The 17,704-nt window shown below is 41.5% G+C and overlaps 1 protein-coding gene across 3 annotated transcripts; it reads right to left on the bottom strand.

Moving 5' to 3' along the window:
* Window positions 1–7,429: 7,429 nt before the first annotated feature.
* LOC115061879 (methylmalonic aciduria and homocystinuria type D homolog, mitochondrial-like) lies at window positions 7,430–16,405 on the bottom strand. Of its 3 annotated transcripts, XM_029530437.1 has the most exons (9): window positions 15,517–16,405; window positions 14,301–14,427; window positions 13,747–13,784; window positions 11,448–11,586; window positions 11,018–11,232; window positions 9,417–9,519; window positions 9,201–9,331; window positions 8,442–8,528; window positions 7,430–7,733 (listed from the first exon to the last, which is right to left on the bottom strand). In XM_029530437.1, the coding sequence occupies exons 3-9, from the start codon at window positions 13,750–13,752 to the stop codon at window positions 7,539–7,541; spliced, it is 876 nt and encodes a 291-aa protein (XP_029386297.1). In that variant the 5' UTR covers window positions 13,753–13,784; window positions 14,301–14,427; window positions 15,517–16,405; the 3' UTR covers window positions 7,430–7,538. The 3 variants fall into 3 exon arrangements, with proteins under 3 accessions (XP_029386297.1, XP_029386298.1, XP_029386299.1); XM_029530438.1 differs by lacking the exon at window positions 15,517–16,405 and having other exon boundaries at window positions 13,747–14,342; XM_029530439.1 differs by lacking the exons at window positions 13,747–13,784; window positions 14,301–14,427; window positions 15,517–16,405 and having other exon boundaries at window positions 11,381–11,581.
* Between the last annotated feature and the right edge of the window lie 1,299 nt (window positions 16,406–17,704).

The raw sequence follows: 17,704 nt of genomic DNA, 5'->3' as shown, positions 1-17,704 counted from the left end.
TGCCTTCCCTGCCCTAATGTGGATCACTTGTGTCTTGTCTAGCACTGTATTTAAGTCCTGTTTTCAGTCTAGTCCTCGTCGCTTGTCCATGCCCTGCCTTGCTGTTTTGTCCTTGTTTTCTCGTCCAGTTTATGTTGTAGATATAGTTAAGATTAAAGTTACCATTGTTTTGTCAATATACTCCCAATATACTCCCTCTTTGTAGAAAGAAACACTCTTTTTTTTTTTATTTATTATAAATACATACTCAATCTGTTCCTTTCACTCTAGCAAAACACTTCCTCCCTCTTTGCCTGTCAACATGGAAATTAATTTGCCGCCAAACCCTAACCCTGCATGAAAGTATTTTTCACTAATTTTCTCAAGCCCAGAACCTTAGCCATTACTCCTCCCGATCATTACAAACACACAGTGAGGAGACTAGAGAGGTTGCGTTTGGTGCACGGCGTAACACCGGTCGTCATGAGGGCGTACAGGTGGGCGGAGATGAAAAAAACACAGAGGGTGAAAGATTTTTCTCAGACGTTACAACGCTCCTCAGCCTCTGTCACCCCGCGAGGCATTGTACGGAGGCAGGACGTGTGCCGTGAAGCTGAGGCACACTGCGGAGCCTGACGAGACCGTCCGTTACATGGACGTGACCTCCCTGTATTCCTATGTAAACTGCAGTTTCCCTTATCCTCTGGGTCACCCTGAAATAACTTCTTAAAGATTTGGAACACCCCAGCAGCTACTTTGGGCTAATCAAAGCTGTAGTGTATCCGCCCAGAGGTTTGTTTTTCCCCGTTCTACCGTACAGAACTCTCTCCGGTAAACTGGTTTTTACTCTGTGCCACACCTGCGCAGAGTTGAATTTTCTGCAGGGCGCGTCCACTCACAGTGATGAGGCTAGAGCTTTAAAGGGGGTCTGGGTCACGCCAGAGCCCATCTCCAAACAAGGCTTTGGAGATGGGCTATCGTTTGGCCAAGATCCCAGAAGTATGGCATTTTGATCGTAGGGACGACACCGTCTTTCTAAAGTACATGCAGACATTTTTGAAAGGTAAACAGGAGGCTTTTGGTTACCCGCCCGTGGTCGTAGATGAGGAGAGCAGGGACAGATACGTCAGGGACTATCAGACGCATCAGGGTATTTTGCTGGACTCCTGCCAAATTAAACCAAATCCGGCTAAAAGACAAATTTCTAAATTGTGTCTCAACAGCTTCTGGGGAAAGTTTGCTCAGAGAAAAACCTCTGTCAGACATCTGAACCCGAAGAGTCTTTCTATTTTATGTTTTCAGAAAAGCACAAAGTCAAATACTTTAACTTCATCAACGACAGAGTGGCTCTGATCCAGTGGGTGCACAGAGATCACTACATCGCCCCACCCAACAAGGTAGACAATGTGTTTGTAGCCGCTTTCACCACGGCCTACGGCAGATTAAAATTGTACGGTTACTTGGAACAGATGCAGGACAGAGTTCTTTACTTTGACACAGACAGCCTCATTTACATCACGAGAAAGGGCCAAAACACACTGCCTCTGGGCAACTACCTGGGAGATTTGACCGACGAATTAGATGGAGACAGCATACAACAATTTGCTGCAGCCGGTCCTAAAAGCTACGCTTATCAAACCAGGAACAAGAAAAAAGCGGTGCTCAAAGTCAAAGGTATTACGCAGACGCATGACAGCTGTCAAAGAGTCAACTTTGACAGCGTCAAACGACTGGTGGAGAGCTATGTGCGACAGAGTACTGAGAATGGGGAGGGGGAGGGGGAGGGGTTCATTCAAACCCCTCACCAGAACATTGTAAGGGATAAAAGGGGATTTCTCTTAAAAAATTCTTCATTTCAGAAAAAGTTTCGTGTTGTGTTTGACACGAGATGGTTGCTGCCTACCGGTTGTACTTTGCCTTTTGGGTTTTAAAAAAAATGTCACACCTTGTTGAAGAAATTGATTTTGATCCTAGATTGGTACTGCCTTTTTCATGCCAGATTGTGGGACCCAGCGGTTGTGGAAAAACTTTTTTTGTAAAAAATGTATTGGAAAATTGTCAACATGTGATGAACCGTGCACCTGAGAATATTGTATGGATTTATACTTCTTATCAAAGCATGTACAAAGAACTGCAAAAGAAAAATAGAAATATTAAATTTGTCGAAGGACTGCCGGATTCTTTTGAAGACGCTCATTTATTTCCACCTCAACAAAACCATCTCATTATAACCATTTCATTACGTACGACGTGTTATTACAAGCAGCGGATAATCCAGAAGTGGTAAGAATTTTCACGCAATACAGACACCATAAAAATATGAGCGTGATGCTGTTGACCCAATATGTATTTTATAAAGGTAAATACAGTCGCACCATCAGCTTAAACAGTAATTACCTGGTGCTGTTTAAAAACCCACGGGATAAATTGCAAATCAACATATTGGCTCAACAAATATATCCTGGTCAAAAAGATTTTTTTATTCAAAGTTTTGAAGACACTACTCGAGATCGTTTCGGTTATTTATTGGTGTATTAAACGAGGCGGGACTAATATAGTAATATAGTATAGCGGGTTCTCATATAGTGGACCTGTTTAAACATTTGTCCTCGTCTTATAATAAAAAATTCCACAGACCGGCGCCGAAGGATTGGATTTTTTTTAAAATACTCTAATGGAGGTCAACATTCCCCTGTCCTCCATGAATAACCCTCAAGCTCGCAAACAATACAGCAGACTCAGAATGGGGGGTGAGGAAGAGGAGGAAGAGGAAGAGAGCAGTGGTGGTGGCGCTGGCTTTGAAACCGCTCGGAAGAAAATCATCCTATCCCCACGATGGAGCACGCCCCCCAAAGAGGGAAAACACGATGATGATGATGAAGAAGAAACACCCCCGGTGGAGAAGAGATATAAAGAGATGAAGAAACCTCCGTGGATTGAATTTTAATAAAGTTTATAGTTGAAAAAAAAAACCCAAAAAAACAAAAAAACAAAAAACGCTTGAGACCATGTGGGTCTTTTATTTCTTATCCAGCTTGTGACAATCTTTAAACATTTGTAAAGAGCAGACGGTGTGGTGACAGTCTTTACGACTCCTCATACAGCTTTGATATTTTTTCACAGAACGAGTCACCGTACCATTTTTTAATGCCTCGTCTTCACCGCCTTACAAAGATAAAACATTTTCAAAAGTTAAACTGCAGGCTCTGTGACATAAATAATAAACACAATGCTAGCCGCGCGCCGTAGACAAGGTGTGTTGCAGCTGTCTGCCGTGATATGACACGGTTTTGCACCGGTTTTTTTTTAAATGTTAAGATGTCTTTAGGGTAGTATATAAAATCAGGAGGGAATCCAAAAGAATCGAAAAAAGTCCCTGTTCCATCTTCTTCCAGAGTAAGGGCCAACCAGTGTTCTCCTTGCTTGTGTCCCGGATGCGTGTTCACAACTGATCCAAGGCCCAAACCCCGCAGAAAACATTTCCCAGTAAACGATGCATGAGACTTTCTAGCTGAAGGTTATTCATTTTTGCCAACCAACACTTGTTGCTTGGAGTTGATTTCCAAAATAGATTCCTTGCAAGCATAAACGATCAGGGTGGTGGTATGAGGTAACGGTACCCTGAATCTCATTTCCAGCCTTACATTTCCGTTGGAAACAGGGGATAAGGCGTCGGCGTCTTTGGCGGCGTTGAGGTTAAAGACAAATAGAGAGTAGCCCTGCTCAAATTCTACCCAGTTGATGCTTAGAGGTAAATCTTTCAACGGTCTCCCTGTGGCGGCGGAAACAAATTTATCCGTCCAAAGTCTCGCTCACCTGCTCAAAGTACTTCAGGTAGAAGTAGTCCGGCGCATCCTCCAGACACTCGTGCTCCCTCTGACTGGGGTGGCCGGTGATACAGCCGAGAAGACGAGGACTTGGCGGGCGGACCGTTGTGGGTATGAAAGACATGATTTTAGCTTCTTGTCGTTCTTTTTAAAGTACGGCTGAGAGGAGGCAGAGTTACTCACACACCGTGTTAGCCATGTAGGCGTGTTGGAATTGGTCGGGAGGAGGCTGAGGAGTTATTCATAGACCAATGGCATAGAAGGGTTGGAGTCTAATACACCAGAATTTTTCTCACCAGCAGAATGTCTCTGAAACTGCTTGCAAACAGTCTTAATCTTCTCCGTGTATTCCACCATCACCGTCAACCAGTTCTTGAACAGAATGTGCAAACATCTCTGAAACACTGCGCACTCGTTATTGAAATACTCCAACACAAACTCGTCCTCACAACCTTCACTCACCCAACGGGCGGCTCTGTAGTACCATCGACCCGATGGGGTGCTCTTGGTCTCCCACACAATGCTGGCTGCAATTCTTTTTTTCAGAACTCCTGATGATCCCTCCTCTTCTTTTTTCACACCATTCACTTTTAAATTTGTTACACCCACCAACGTCAGTGCTGACCAGTCTGTTGTGCTTTCGATCCCGTCGGGCTGTAAACCTCATCTTTTTCCAACTGGTAAAAACATATCTCTTGAAAGGTATAGTTGAACACGTACCCCCAGGCACCGCCGTCCGACAGTTTCCACTCTCTGTGGAGAGCCTTGGGTGATGGAGTCTGAATCCGACACAAATACGTCACCCACTTCTTCGGAGCTCCTCGTAATTCATGATAATGCGTTACAGGAGTCTCGCCGATCACCACGTTTGGGGCGGCAGATTCTGATTTCATGTTATTTTCAGCCATTTTTTCTTACTCTTGCAAAAAACAAACCTCAACACTTTAAGTTTTTTTTTCCTTTCACTGCAGCACACGTCCAAACTCTTTGCCTGTCACCCTCTATATGAATTGAGCGCCATTTTGCTCGTACCCGCCCCCCTTATGATCTGATTGGTTGTAACCTCATCCCCAGGGGTGTGGACACACTAGAGGAGTGGTTATGGCTGGATCTGTGGGTGAAAACCTACCTCCTCTCCAGTCAACCCTGATTTGCAAAGTAGAGAGAAACACTCTTTGTCGTGTGAAAATCGTCCTCTCCTTTCATTACAACAGATGTTTGAACAACGGACGAAACCGAAAATTATAAAAGACCCTAGTGAGTAGCCCCTTCACAGGGAGAACAACTTTCAGATGATTTAAAACTCTTTTTTCTATCTTGTGTGAATACCATTGTTTTGTCAATATACTCCATCCAGAGAGATGGAGTATATATTTAAATACATACTCAATCTGCTTCTTTCACTCTAGCAAAACACGTCCTCCTTCTTTGCCTGTCAACCTGGAAATGAATTTGCTGCCATTCTGCTTGTCCCCGCCCTCGAATGATCTGATTGGTTGTGACCTCATCGCCAGGGGCGTGGTTAGGAGCAGGGAAATGCTGTCATTGGTCGAGAGGGGAGGGGTCAAAAGGTCAACTAAGATCAAAGGACCTGTCAAGTTTGACGAGAAGGTGTACATATTACTCTCTGGCGCTATACAAATAAATCTGATTTGACTTGATTTGATTTGATCCAAGAGGTCACAAAGGAACCCAGAACAACATCTAAACAACTGCAGGCCTCACTTGCCTCAGTAAAGGTCAGTGTTCATGACTCAACCATAAGAAAGAGACTAGACAAAAATTACATGCATGGCAGAGTTCCAAGGCAAAAGCCACTGCTGACAAAAAAGAACATAAAGGCTCGACTCACTTTTTGCCAAAAAACATCTTGATGAGCCCCAAAGCTTTAGGACAATATTGTGGACTGATGACCAAAAAGTTGAACTTTTTGGAAGGAGTGCAACCCATTACCTCTGTTGTAAAATGGACACCGCATTTGATTAAAAAAAACATCATGGTGGTGGTAGTGTCATGGTTTGGGGCTGCTTTGCTGCTTCAGGACCTGGACAACTTGCTGTCATTGAAGGAACCACGAACTCTGGACATTCTCCTTCAGGATTTGTTGGTAGAGAGCAGACATCAGTTTGTGACCTCAAGATGAAGTGCATTTGGGTTCTGCAGCAGGACAATGATCCAAAGTACACCAGCAAGTCCACTTCTGAATGGCTTAAAAAAAAAAAAAAATTAATGAGGCTTTTGGAGTGGCCTAGTCATAGTCCAGACCTGAACCCAATTGAGATGCTGTGGCATGACCTTAAAAGGGTGGTTAATGCTGGGAAACCCTCCAATGTGGGTAATTTAAAACAATTCTGCAAAGAAGAGACGGACAAAATTCCTCCACAGCGATGTGAAAGGCTCACTGCCAGTTATCGCGAACACACACTGCAGTTGTTACTGGTAAGGGGGGTTCAACCAGTTATTAGGTTGAGGGGGTAATTACTTTTCAGATGGGACATGTAGGTTCAGATGGCTTTTTTCCTTTAATAAATAAAATCGGCACTTAAAACTGCATTTTGTGTTTACTTCTGAGTTTTAAACTTAAATATAATTAAGGTTTGCTTGATCTGAAATGGCAAGAGTGACAAAGTTGCAAAAAATTAAGAAATCAGTGGGGGGGGGTACTAGCTGCACTATATACAGCTAGTAGTTAAATTACTAAAGCACGAAATAGTTCAGAGCACAACATTTTTAATTTTATAGATATAAGTAGGGCTGGACAATTGTGTGCATGTTCATATCGTGATATGAATATGCATGGGTTCATGTTCATGCAATGTTCTCCCTAATCTGTTTTAATTAATTTTAAATGCCTTTCTTAATGCAGTCAAACACTTAATTTTCACCGGTTACATTTAAATATTGTTAAAGCATTCTTGCTAAGCTTGCAGAATAACTTTTTTTTTTTTATTTAAAAGCAACTGAAGACAGTTATTGCTCTGTAATTAATAAACTGATTTGTTGAGTAACTGCACTGTGATGTCCATTGAATGCTTGATGTTCATTGCTGCTCCTTAACATATCCTACATAAAGTGTGAAATCATAGCCACATTGTATCGACAGATATTTGGCTTCAATATCGAGATGCCATAATTTGTCTATATCCTACAGCCCTAGATATCGCCGCTTAATTTTGCTCTACAGTGAAACCAGAATGATGCATTTGGCATAAAAATGAGCTGTCAGACTGAGGTCCAAAATTTTGTGGGAAACACTGGTGTAACAGTGTTTGTGTTCTGAAAATGTAATTTTAATGTCAGGTCTCTGACATAAGTGCTTTTAAAAGTAAAATGTTTTATCTATTTAGTTCATTTTATTCCCGAAATAATTTTCCTTGATTAAGAAAGAACGTAAAAATCATTATTTTAATTTATGGCCTTGGTGCCCTGGCGTTTGGCCTTTGTGCCCTCAAAAAATTCACAGCACAAAAGGCCAAGTGGCCTGCCCCCTAAAATGACGAAATTCCAGGCCTGGTCAGATGGTTTCATCAAGTTGAAAATAGAACAAATTGGAAAGTGTTAGACAGGGACGTGAACCTGAGGGAAACAACATACAGGGTTTAGTGAACAAACTTAACACCTTATTATGGAAAACACTTTATTGTAGTAGATTTGAACTTGAGGATCTAAATTTGTAAGCCACATCACATCATGAGAACCACAGTCTGGGCAAGACCAAAGGCCTTGAGGTCTTCAGTTGCCCTGCAACTTCCTCATGATGGTGCTGCTGGTTGGTGCATTGGTGAATATTGTCCCCACAAAAACATGTGTCCCCCACAGACAGTGTCGGATCGCTTTGCAGCAGCCAAGATCCTCGATTTGGAAGCCCAGCTGACGGTACCTCTCATCTGTCTCAAACATGGTGTTGTTGGTGTAGGGGCCAAAAAACTGGAAGAGCAAAGACATCAATTGGATTTTATATATTTATATATAACTATTATAGATATGTTTACATCTGTACACTAAACTCTACACCTGTAGACCACTACATTGAGCTATAAAACAGTGCATAGACCTGTAGATGACTATACAAAACTAAAGAGCAGTATAGAGTCCTATAACCCAATACAGACCAGTAAAGAGAAGTATCAACCACTAAACCAACTTAGAGAGACTGCTACAATGGCCTATAACAATTATACAGACCTGTTGACTACTATATTGAGCTACAGATGACTGCAGAGCTCTGTTGCACACTAGGCTGGAGTCCGCAAGAAATGGATGCAGACATCCAGGTCAAGTTGAAGTTTTATATATATATAAAAAAAATAATAATAATAAAAAAAATTCAGGTTCAGACTTCAGGTTCTTTCACACCACCTATAGCAGGAGTCGAGTATTTTATCAATTTCTCAGAAGGAGTTGGATCTGACCGACAAAATAAAGAAGCTGGTGGTTACTGAGACGAGTGTACCAATGCACATGGCTGCAGGACAATGGGGTCTTTAAATCTGACAAACTGATTCCTTCTTTTCTGGACTGTAGATATCAAATTTAGGAATCAGGGAAGCAGCAAACATCTTACACGGTTACATCTAACCCTAACCCGTCTCTGTAGTAGTCTCTATTAAATTGCCAATGTTTTTGTTGTCTTACTGCCAGGCCTGAAGATGGGTCAATGAAGTCAGCCCAGAAATCATCTCTCTGCAGAGCGTGGCAGATCTCCCTGGCTCCTTCAACAAACTGGACAATGGAGGAAAAATGTTTCATGCACCTCTGATGTGGTTACACAGATACAAATGCTACAAATTCAAAGAATCTCCTGGTGTTTGCTGCTTTGTACAAACACAATAACAAGGATCTTTTGTGTCAAGTAGCACTGGGCAATAAATCAATTTTATCAGTTAATTCAAATACGCAGTTAAAGTAAATTAGTTTTTAATGAAGGTTTTCCTTTAACTTCCTCTGCCAACCCGCCATACAGCTCCCATAGTTCAGAGTGAACTGAGCTTGGATTACCTGATATGAGTAGCCGCTTGATTGGAGTCACATAAGGATAGTGACAGTTTTGCTATCTAGGACATGTGTGGCAACTCCAATTGGGCAAAACTGTTACCCGACCCAATTGTGTTTTAGGCGAAAACACAAAATAAGAACTTTTGACTCTTAAACCCAAAGTTTGAGTTTGCCTGTTTTTAAAAAGTAAAAGAATATTTATTAGAAAATTGTAGACAATTTGGTGTGGGGGGGGGGGGGGGGGGGGGGAAATTATATTTTAACGCATGTTGCCCAGCCTTAGGGTCAAGTTCTAACTTGTGTGTTTGTAAAGAACAGGAGGTCTCTATCATGACTTCATTTCCTACATGCTACCATACAAACCAGTGACACACACACACACACACAGGGTAACGTCACCTTCTTCAACATCTGTTCTCTCTCCCATGCCACCTCAGCAGACCATGCTGTCATGTCATTGTGAGTCCTTTGAGTCACTGTCATTACCGTCATATCAGTGGGGGGGGCATCAGGGAACATCGATTTGAAATCTGTGGAACATAGTTAAGAGTTATGTGGTAGCAGTTGGTGGTTAGGAACAGTGATACAAAGCTGTGCGATGGACGTGAGCTGTACCTCTCTGCAGCAGCTCAGGACACAACTGGACCACGCATTCCACACTGGGGGAATCAAAGCACCACCTTGTGCCAACACCACAAGAGGAGTTGGGATCATTTTTCTAGTCACACATGCACAGAGAGACACCAGAGAGAAATTCCATAGTACATTCAGACAAAATCCCTGAACATCTCGGTTGAGGTCATGGCACATGCTTGGTCTCATATTTGATTGTCTCTGGCTGAAGTGTGAGAGTCTGCTGGGAGCTTTCGGTATACTAGCCATCCCTACAGGTGATCACAAAAGCAGGTGAACAGCTCCAGGTCTATTTTGTACATAATTACTGTGACTAAACACTGATTAATTTTAAAGGACACAAGCTTGTTACTGATGATGATGATATCATTCTGTTTAAATCATTCCATTTATACTCACAGTTGGAGCACAGTAAGCTGAAAGGACTGTGTGCGCGCGCGCATGCGCATTTGGGAGGGTGGACTGTTTAATAGACCCTAAATGTATTACAAAGACATTTTATGATTGCACTCAAAATAAACATTTCATCACAAGCCACCTAGTTTATTTACAATAAACAATTTGACAATAACCAATGATCAGCAGGCAGTTAATATCCAGTGATAAACAGCGAATAGTTTTGTGCAAGTTATTCTAGAAATTAAGCCAAATTACTGATTACTCTGTAAAAAATTAAGTTGCTGATTACTTCATTTTTGTAATGATTAGTTAGTTTAGAAGTAACTCCACTAGGTATTTTTCCTTACTCCTCCTGCCTGCTGCTACAAAAAATGGACAACCAGATTAGCTGGCTCCAACAGACATTTTGACACTTTTAGATTCTGTAACATTTACATATCTTAACTAAAGTTCGTTTTTGATCACATAAATAAAACAAGGGCAGTCTCAACTGACTTTTCTGCACAAACTAATAAACCTTTTTTCTTGTTTTCCTTTAATACTCTAGCTACAAAATAAACAATGCCTTTGCTAGTAACAGCAGAATTCACAGCATCGCTCTGTGCACCTGGGATTTTTTCTATGGTTTCCTTATGGCGTTACTCTGCCCTTTGACACGTTTTATTAAATTTGATGTGGAGTTTGTTTTTTGAGGTTGAAAAAGTCTCGGTGCCCTTGTCCAGTTGACACTGGACAAGAATGTCCTTTTGTTTGGCTGAGATAAACTTGAAAGACTTACTGTACCTCAAACAGAAAGTGTATTTCCTTTTTCCCTTCATGCTTTTTCCATGCCAGACTTCACCATGGCACACATGCATGTGAGCAACATCATCAAATCAAAAGCCTCTACATTTCATGAAGTCTACATGAAATAACACTGCATTCTGTTGGTAAGGATGTCAAATTTTTGTAACCCTGCAATACTTGGGGTAGTAACTTTAATCTAATTATTGTTTTCAAATTATAATGCTTTAAAAAAAACAAAAAAGTAATCAGTTTACAGTAACGGGTTACAATGTTGGCAGGGCAATTAATAGCCTGTGACATCATCCTAGCAGCTGATAAACAGTGATATTACCAGGGAGATTTTTAATGTGAAGATCACTCAGGAATTCATGTTTTAAAATCGGTGATAGTAAACTTACCAAAGCTCTCACTAGGTGGGGCAGGACCTGCTCATGGCTCTCAGTGGTGAATGGGGATAACAGTACATCATGGGGCTCCTTGTGTTCCAAACTGGGTGCCTGATCTGCTGGTCCTTCAAGGTGGCAGTCAAAACCCACATTATCAGGTAGCTGGCAGCACTGGTTCTGGAGCCTGAAGAGCTCCATGTCATCATCAGGCCAAACTGTCTGCAGTCCTTATCGTTAGGGAAAGAACACCATGCATGAAAATTCAGGTCTCAAATGAAGTCCAGGTTTTTAAAGACTTTAAAACTATTTCAATCCTACATAACTATTCAATTTGAAACTGACCCGCCTTAGCTTTCCAACAGAACCACCTATTACCTACACAGACTCCCTCTAGAGCCTGAGATTCAGCTGCCTCGTGTTAACTTGTGATAGGAAGACAAACCCATTTGAAGGGGATTCAGAGCTACATGGGATTCATCAGCTGATCCAGCAAATGAGAAGGATCTAGTTCCAGCCACACGGTGCACCAACAACTGAAGTCCTGGAAGGTAAGTGACCAGCTTGGCTCTGCAGCAAAACAGCTAAACACAAAAAACAGTCAGAGGAGACAACCACAGACCAAGAGTGAGTGATGTTTACAAAGGAAAGCACTCAATGACATACTGAAAACAAAAGTGATAATTTCTTTAGGAACATCTCACTAACAGTCTGAAAATAATAATAGTGATTACTTGTGAATACTTGACATGGACTCTTATCCTGTAAAATATGGTCATTAGATGATGGGTAACTGTGGCCATAAAGATACAAAAATTGTCAACAACAATATCTAAACATACTGAGACATTCTGACCAGGACTGGCTTTCTGTTTAGGCCCAAAGTGTCAAGAAAAACATCCCCCACACCATTACCCCCTCCCTTGACTGATGACATAGGGCAACATGGTAAATGTACAAAAGAGATCTGGGACCTATACCACGAAGTGGGACTTGAAGGTCTGGTGTTTTTGATCCAACCCCCCCCCCCCCCACAAGTCTCCAGGACAGCCTTCTTTCACAGTTGCTGATTCATCTCTGCTTCATGTTCACACTCAATACCTGCTGCTGAAAGTTACAATTAGTTATCATTACACACTACTACTCTCTTCCCATTGAAACTCCTTATCTCCCCTACCACTAATATTTACTACTTCACATTTAGTACTACCAGGTTGCAGTGACTGTATCTTTTCTGTGTGGTTTGTATTTTTCCATGGCATTTTCTCTGGCTGACCCCGAGCCTGGTCCTGCCTGAGGGTTAACCCTAACCCTCTTAAAGGAGGATTTTTTCCTTACCACTGTTGCCAAGCTATTGCTCTTGGAGGGACACGTTGAGTCTCTTTAACAACTCTACAGTTTTGGTCTAGACCTGCTCTATGCGTTAAGTGCTTTGATGTTACTTTGTTTTTATTTGCTGATATATAAATAAATTTCATGTTTTGATTTTGACGTCTTACCAGGATTACTGCAATAACTTGCGCTAAATGGTTAAACTGCTCTGGAGCAAGTCATACTGAATATTGAGATCACAGAGTAGCTCTGCCCCATGACCAATAAAGCCTCTCATAAAATGACATCACCCTCCGAGGATGACCCCATAGAGCTCAAATTGGATTGTTAGAGGATGCTTTAGAAGAGCAAGAGACTGACAAAACCTGTTTGGTCCTTCAGGGGAGTTTCTATATGAGACATGTAGATTGAGCAGATGGACAGAGATCCATCTGCCAGGTTTTAAAGCGATTAAGTCCAGAGAAGTGTTGATAGTCAGACTGTCAGTCATTACACTACTTTAGCTCAGAGGAGAACTTGTATTTGGTGCCGATGCAGAGAATTAAGCAAGAACACTACAGGTCCATCCACATAGTGGTGGCCCAGATAATGGAAAGGTTTTTTTTCCCCAAGATACTTGAAATCTCAGACCATAAAAGAGAGCTTTTATGATACAGCAGGTAACTTATAGATCAGAATCACAATTACTTTATTAATTCCTCTGGGGAATTCAGTTCTTTAACTCTTGTATGTAAAAAGCAAAATTGAAACATGACAAGAATACTTACACACACATTATAATATGGATAGACAAAAAGTATATGTATATACATAAGTCTAGTAATATAAAGTACTGACAAGAGATAATTAAGGCAAATGCGCCATGAAGAGTTAATGACTAGAAATATTGGAAAATAGTGCAGTATAATAAAGAAATATCTTCAAACTAGCTGATGATAATATTTTCGTTAGTGAAGTAAGCCGCTCTGCCAGACACCTATTGGTTGGACGCATTTCTGTGTATGTCTGGACAAACAAATAGGACAAACCTGGGTTGATTTACGAAGTCGCTAACCAGCATCACGGCAACAAGTCACAAGGGAGTATGTTAGATTAAGTGAAGCCAGATCGTTGAAACATTTACCAGATTTGTTAATACCACTTCATGGTGTAGGCCCCCGATCTTTATAACCTGATAAATCGATAACATATTTCCAATCTTTATACCCAATAATTAAGCCTAATAAGTTGTTGTTTTTTTTTTTTTTTTTATGCATTCAGTTTTTAATTTATGTTTTACACAAAAGCCCATTCTTTTGGACTTGGTGTTGTAGAGCTTCTTTGTTGTATTATCTTTGCATTTGTTACTGGATCAGCAAATGACTGCATCTGCACAGAAACATACTGACAACGCAAGTAACAAACACACTTACAGCCATCCTCGTGCACGTCGCTACTGGGTCCAGGTGTTCTGTAAAACAGGACAAGATTGTGGTCTACTTAGAGATGGATTAATAGACGAACCTCAACGTTAAAGACACGCAGGTAAACAAAAGAGACAGAAAATGGAAAGAGAGAGAGAGAGAGACAAAAAACCCAAAACAAACAAACAAACAAAAACAGCCAGGTGGAGCGGCAAATTGACAGAACAAAAACACATCAGGATTGTGGCATTTTCTGACTTTAACGTCAAGCGTGACGCCATGACTTCCAGATGTAACGTTAACAGTAACTGCCAAGGAGCCTACTTGTGGACGACACTCTCACAATGACTGAGAGACGAAGGGTCTGTGCCCTTTATATTACAGATGTTTACACGGACCCAGCTTATTCACGGCTAGTTAGCACAACGGAATCAGCTCATTCAAGGTTAAAGCAGAAACAGACCCATTTCATTCACGTCTACCGTTAAACACAACAGCAGTAGCTTTATAAAAGCTAACATTAGCACAGACCCAGTTTATGCAAAGCACAACGATTTTGGCACCTGTAACGATCGAAGTTTTCCCTGGTATTAAGAACGTAGCCTTAGCTTTGTGTAGCTGAAGTCGGTGCGCATCTCCTTTCCTGGCAAACAGCCGCAGTCCACATTACTGCCCCCCGATGGTCTGGAGCTGAAAAGAAAGCATGCAATGAAAGGCTAACATCGTTATTGTGGTGTTAGCTTCAATCACATTGATTTCACAACTGTGTCACAAACGACTCGGTTCTTTCTACACTGATGTGTGCCTGATGTGGTGAATCGGCTATGTGCGCAAATAGTCATATGCTTATGATAGCTGCCACAGCCGGCTCAGCTGGAACATCGCTGTACCATGCCAAGTAACCAACTTTGTCGTTCGTTGTTCTAGTAACACAATACTAGATTTGCAAATGGGCCATCTCGTTGTCGTTTTCCATCTGACAACCTTTACACATGTTTGTTCAGCATGCTCTACAGAGGACAATGCCACAACAGAACATTTGGGGCCTTTTCTGTTTCTGTTCACAATAGACTGTCTTAAGTTAAGGGCCCACTACCTGTTGATCTATGTAAAACCTAACTGATTTAACAGTGTGACAATGAATGTGCAAGATATTGTGTTGTTGTGTGTGGTGTTGGTTATTTAATATGAACTTTTATTTTGTTGTCCAACTCTCTTGTCTTCATTTTCCCGGTGGATATCAAAACTATTGTAACCCCAGTCCCATGTAGCTAATAAATACTGATTGACAAATTATTGGGGTGTTGTAGTACAATGGGACGGGGCCTGAGTTCGTCTGGAGATGGCGCTATATACCTGTGACAATAATATAACTTAGCGGCGCCTCCAATGACTTACAAGAAGTAAACACACAATTTGGCACTTCCCCTTTAAAGTAAAAGTTCACTTTACCTTGTTTATATTTGTCCAAGAAGTATCACTTTTGGAATCACAACATAGAATTTAGTTTACACAACCAGAAAGATTTATTACAAAGATACAGATTTGCCCGTTTAAATTTAGTTAACTGGTTGACTGTTGACCTTTAAGTAAGTATTGATAACCATAAGCAAAACTCTCATATAAGGCTTTGGCAGTTTTGATCCACAAATGATCCCTGATGAACCCAAATAGAAAAGGTAAAATAAATCAAAATCACCAAGGAAACTCAAGTGTTCACAGGCCACACTCACACATTCACACAGGGCTATTAAATGTAAATTAAAAAATGCTACAGACCCAGTCGATGCTTCTGAGCGGAGAGGCCGGAAACAAATGGCCGTTTCACTGGCTTTAACCAGCATAAACAAAAATACACGTGCTGCTGTTTCCCCTACCATTATATTGGGGGGCGCCCGCCCCAACAGAAGGTCAAGTTAATTTAATATTATTTAATTTTCTACACAGCGCCAGATCACAAAAGACGTAATTTAAGGGCAAAGAAAAATATCAGCGTTTTTTAAACGCTCACAGGGCGATGATGGCAACACCACTCCTCTGGTAGTAGCAGCCAGAGCAGCTCTCCTGTTCCGGGTACAAGCAGCGACAGTTCTGCACGCCCTGCCCTGTAGCAAAAGTCTGTTCACCACCGCATAACGGGCTTTCACTCAGTTTGGCTGTCAGAGGAGAAATATCCCCCCTGGCTGTGCAATTGGGGATTTCCACCGGGACCGGAAGCGCCACGGTTTAGCTCCATCCTCTGCCCAGCGTCAGCTCACACCGGGAGTGCAGCCGAGCGGAGGCTTGAGCGCAAGCAGAAATCGCGCGATATCACTGATTGCATACGGAAACAACTACAAATAGCTTACTTTGACTTTTACTTTCACACATGTTGATTTGTTTATAATTTTTTATGAAAAAAATAAATACCACGCTTTGTTGCGGAGTTATTGTGTCTATGCAACAGTTTAACTTGTTGATCATCACAATGACAATTATGTAGGCCTATAGCCTATTTTATGGGCATGTCGTGCAAGAGATAACAGATAATAGGTAGGCCTTCAGGAAAAATATTTTGTGTTCAGTGGATGGATCATTGATTTTCGTATAAATCGTGCACTTACGGAACTAGCGCGTAACCAAATTCCTAAGCCAGTTTCCCAAGGGCGCAAAGTTGATAAAATCGGGTGGCCAGGAATGTACGTGAATGTATGTACATGCTGGTAAAATTTATAAACTTATGTTTGAATTACAAAAACAGAAATATACTATCCGGTGGATATTTCCGAGGAGCAGAAATATGTCATTCGCAGGCGCTTGGCCCGTTTCCAAATTAATGGTAAGCAATAGTGACGTTATACGTCAAAAATAATATCATCAATTCGTCAGTTGAGCACAGTAACCAGTGAGCCATTAGCCCATTTTGAATCGACTAACTAGGTTAAGTGATCCGGCAGTGACGTTTACGTAATGTAGGCTACTCTCGCACAGCTAGGCTAGCTGGCATTCATTTACACAAAGATTGACAATGAATGGTCTAACGAATGCATTCTCAATTTATTGTTTAACTGTAATAAATAACATATCAATAACCTACTGTGGAGAATTCATATAATATGTTTGAATCATAATCTAGTAGTGTAACAGTAAAGCAGAGCAGCTTACGTAATCATGGCCTTGAGGAGCTGCTCGTGCAAAGGAGAACGACCTAGGTAATAATGGCCTTGAGAAAACTGCTCTGAACAAAGAAGGGGAGGGGGATCCGCGAGCTGCAAAGACTCACTGTCATTCGAAAGCAGAAAAACAACTCCATAATAGGACAATATATCAAAAAACATAAGGAAATCCGGGGGTACAAAAGACTGGGACCTCTCTTTGTTGTTCAGAGCATTTTCACACGGTGCTTGCATGTAATGCTCTCCAACGATCGTTGAATAAAGAAGTGTTTATCCTCACCCGGTTTACCTGTCTTCGCATTAATTTGGACTTTGGGACAGCAACCATGAGAGAAGCATAGCAACTGTGGTTGCAACACTACACATTAGGTTGTCCAATTTCACTTTCCGTACACCCAGCTGTTTTTATTTGCGTTTCTTCCTGTTACGTACGGTAACATGTCAACTACGCATGACTCAGCAGTAAATCAGCGTAAAGGTGAACAGGAACTTGGGGGAAACCAAGTCGTTTGACACACTGGTAAGGAACACGAAACAGTGAACTACTGTTGAAGCTGCCAGAATAAAAAGGAATAAAAACATATAGCTATCGGGTTCGTTTGACCTGCATGTATGCGCGCGCACACACCCACGGAGCAGAGACATTTACCAAACTCTCTTAGACAATGGTCAGTGTAAGAGCATATTCAAGAGCAACAATGTTCAACAATTACGATCAAGTACAGTAGCTACAGTCTCTCTCCAATGGTCCAGGGCTCTCCCGGTCCTCACTCTCGCTCCCTTATATGGCAAATGTCCGGTCCTCTGGCAGC

The sequence above is a fragment of the Echeneis naucrates genome, chromosome 21, assembly GCF_900963305.1.
Source record: "Echeneis naucrates chromosome 21, fEcheNa1.1, whole genome shotgun sequence".
Lineage (NCBI taxonomy): Eukaryota > Metazoa > Chordata > Actinopteri > Carangiformes > Echeneidae > Echeneis > Echeneis naucrates.
This window is presented reverse-complemented; position numbering and strand designations above follow the sequence as displayed.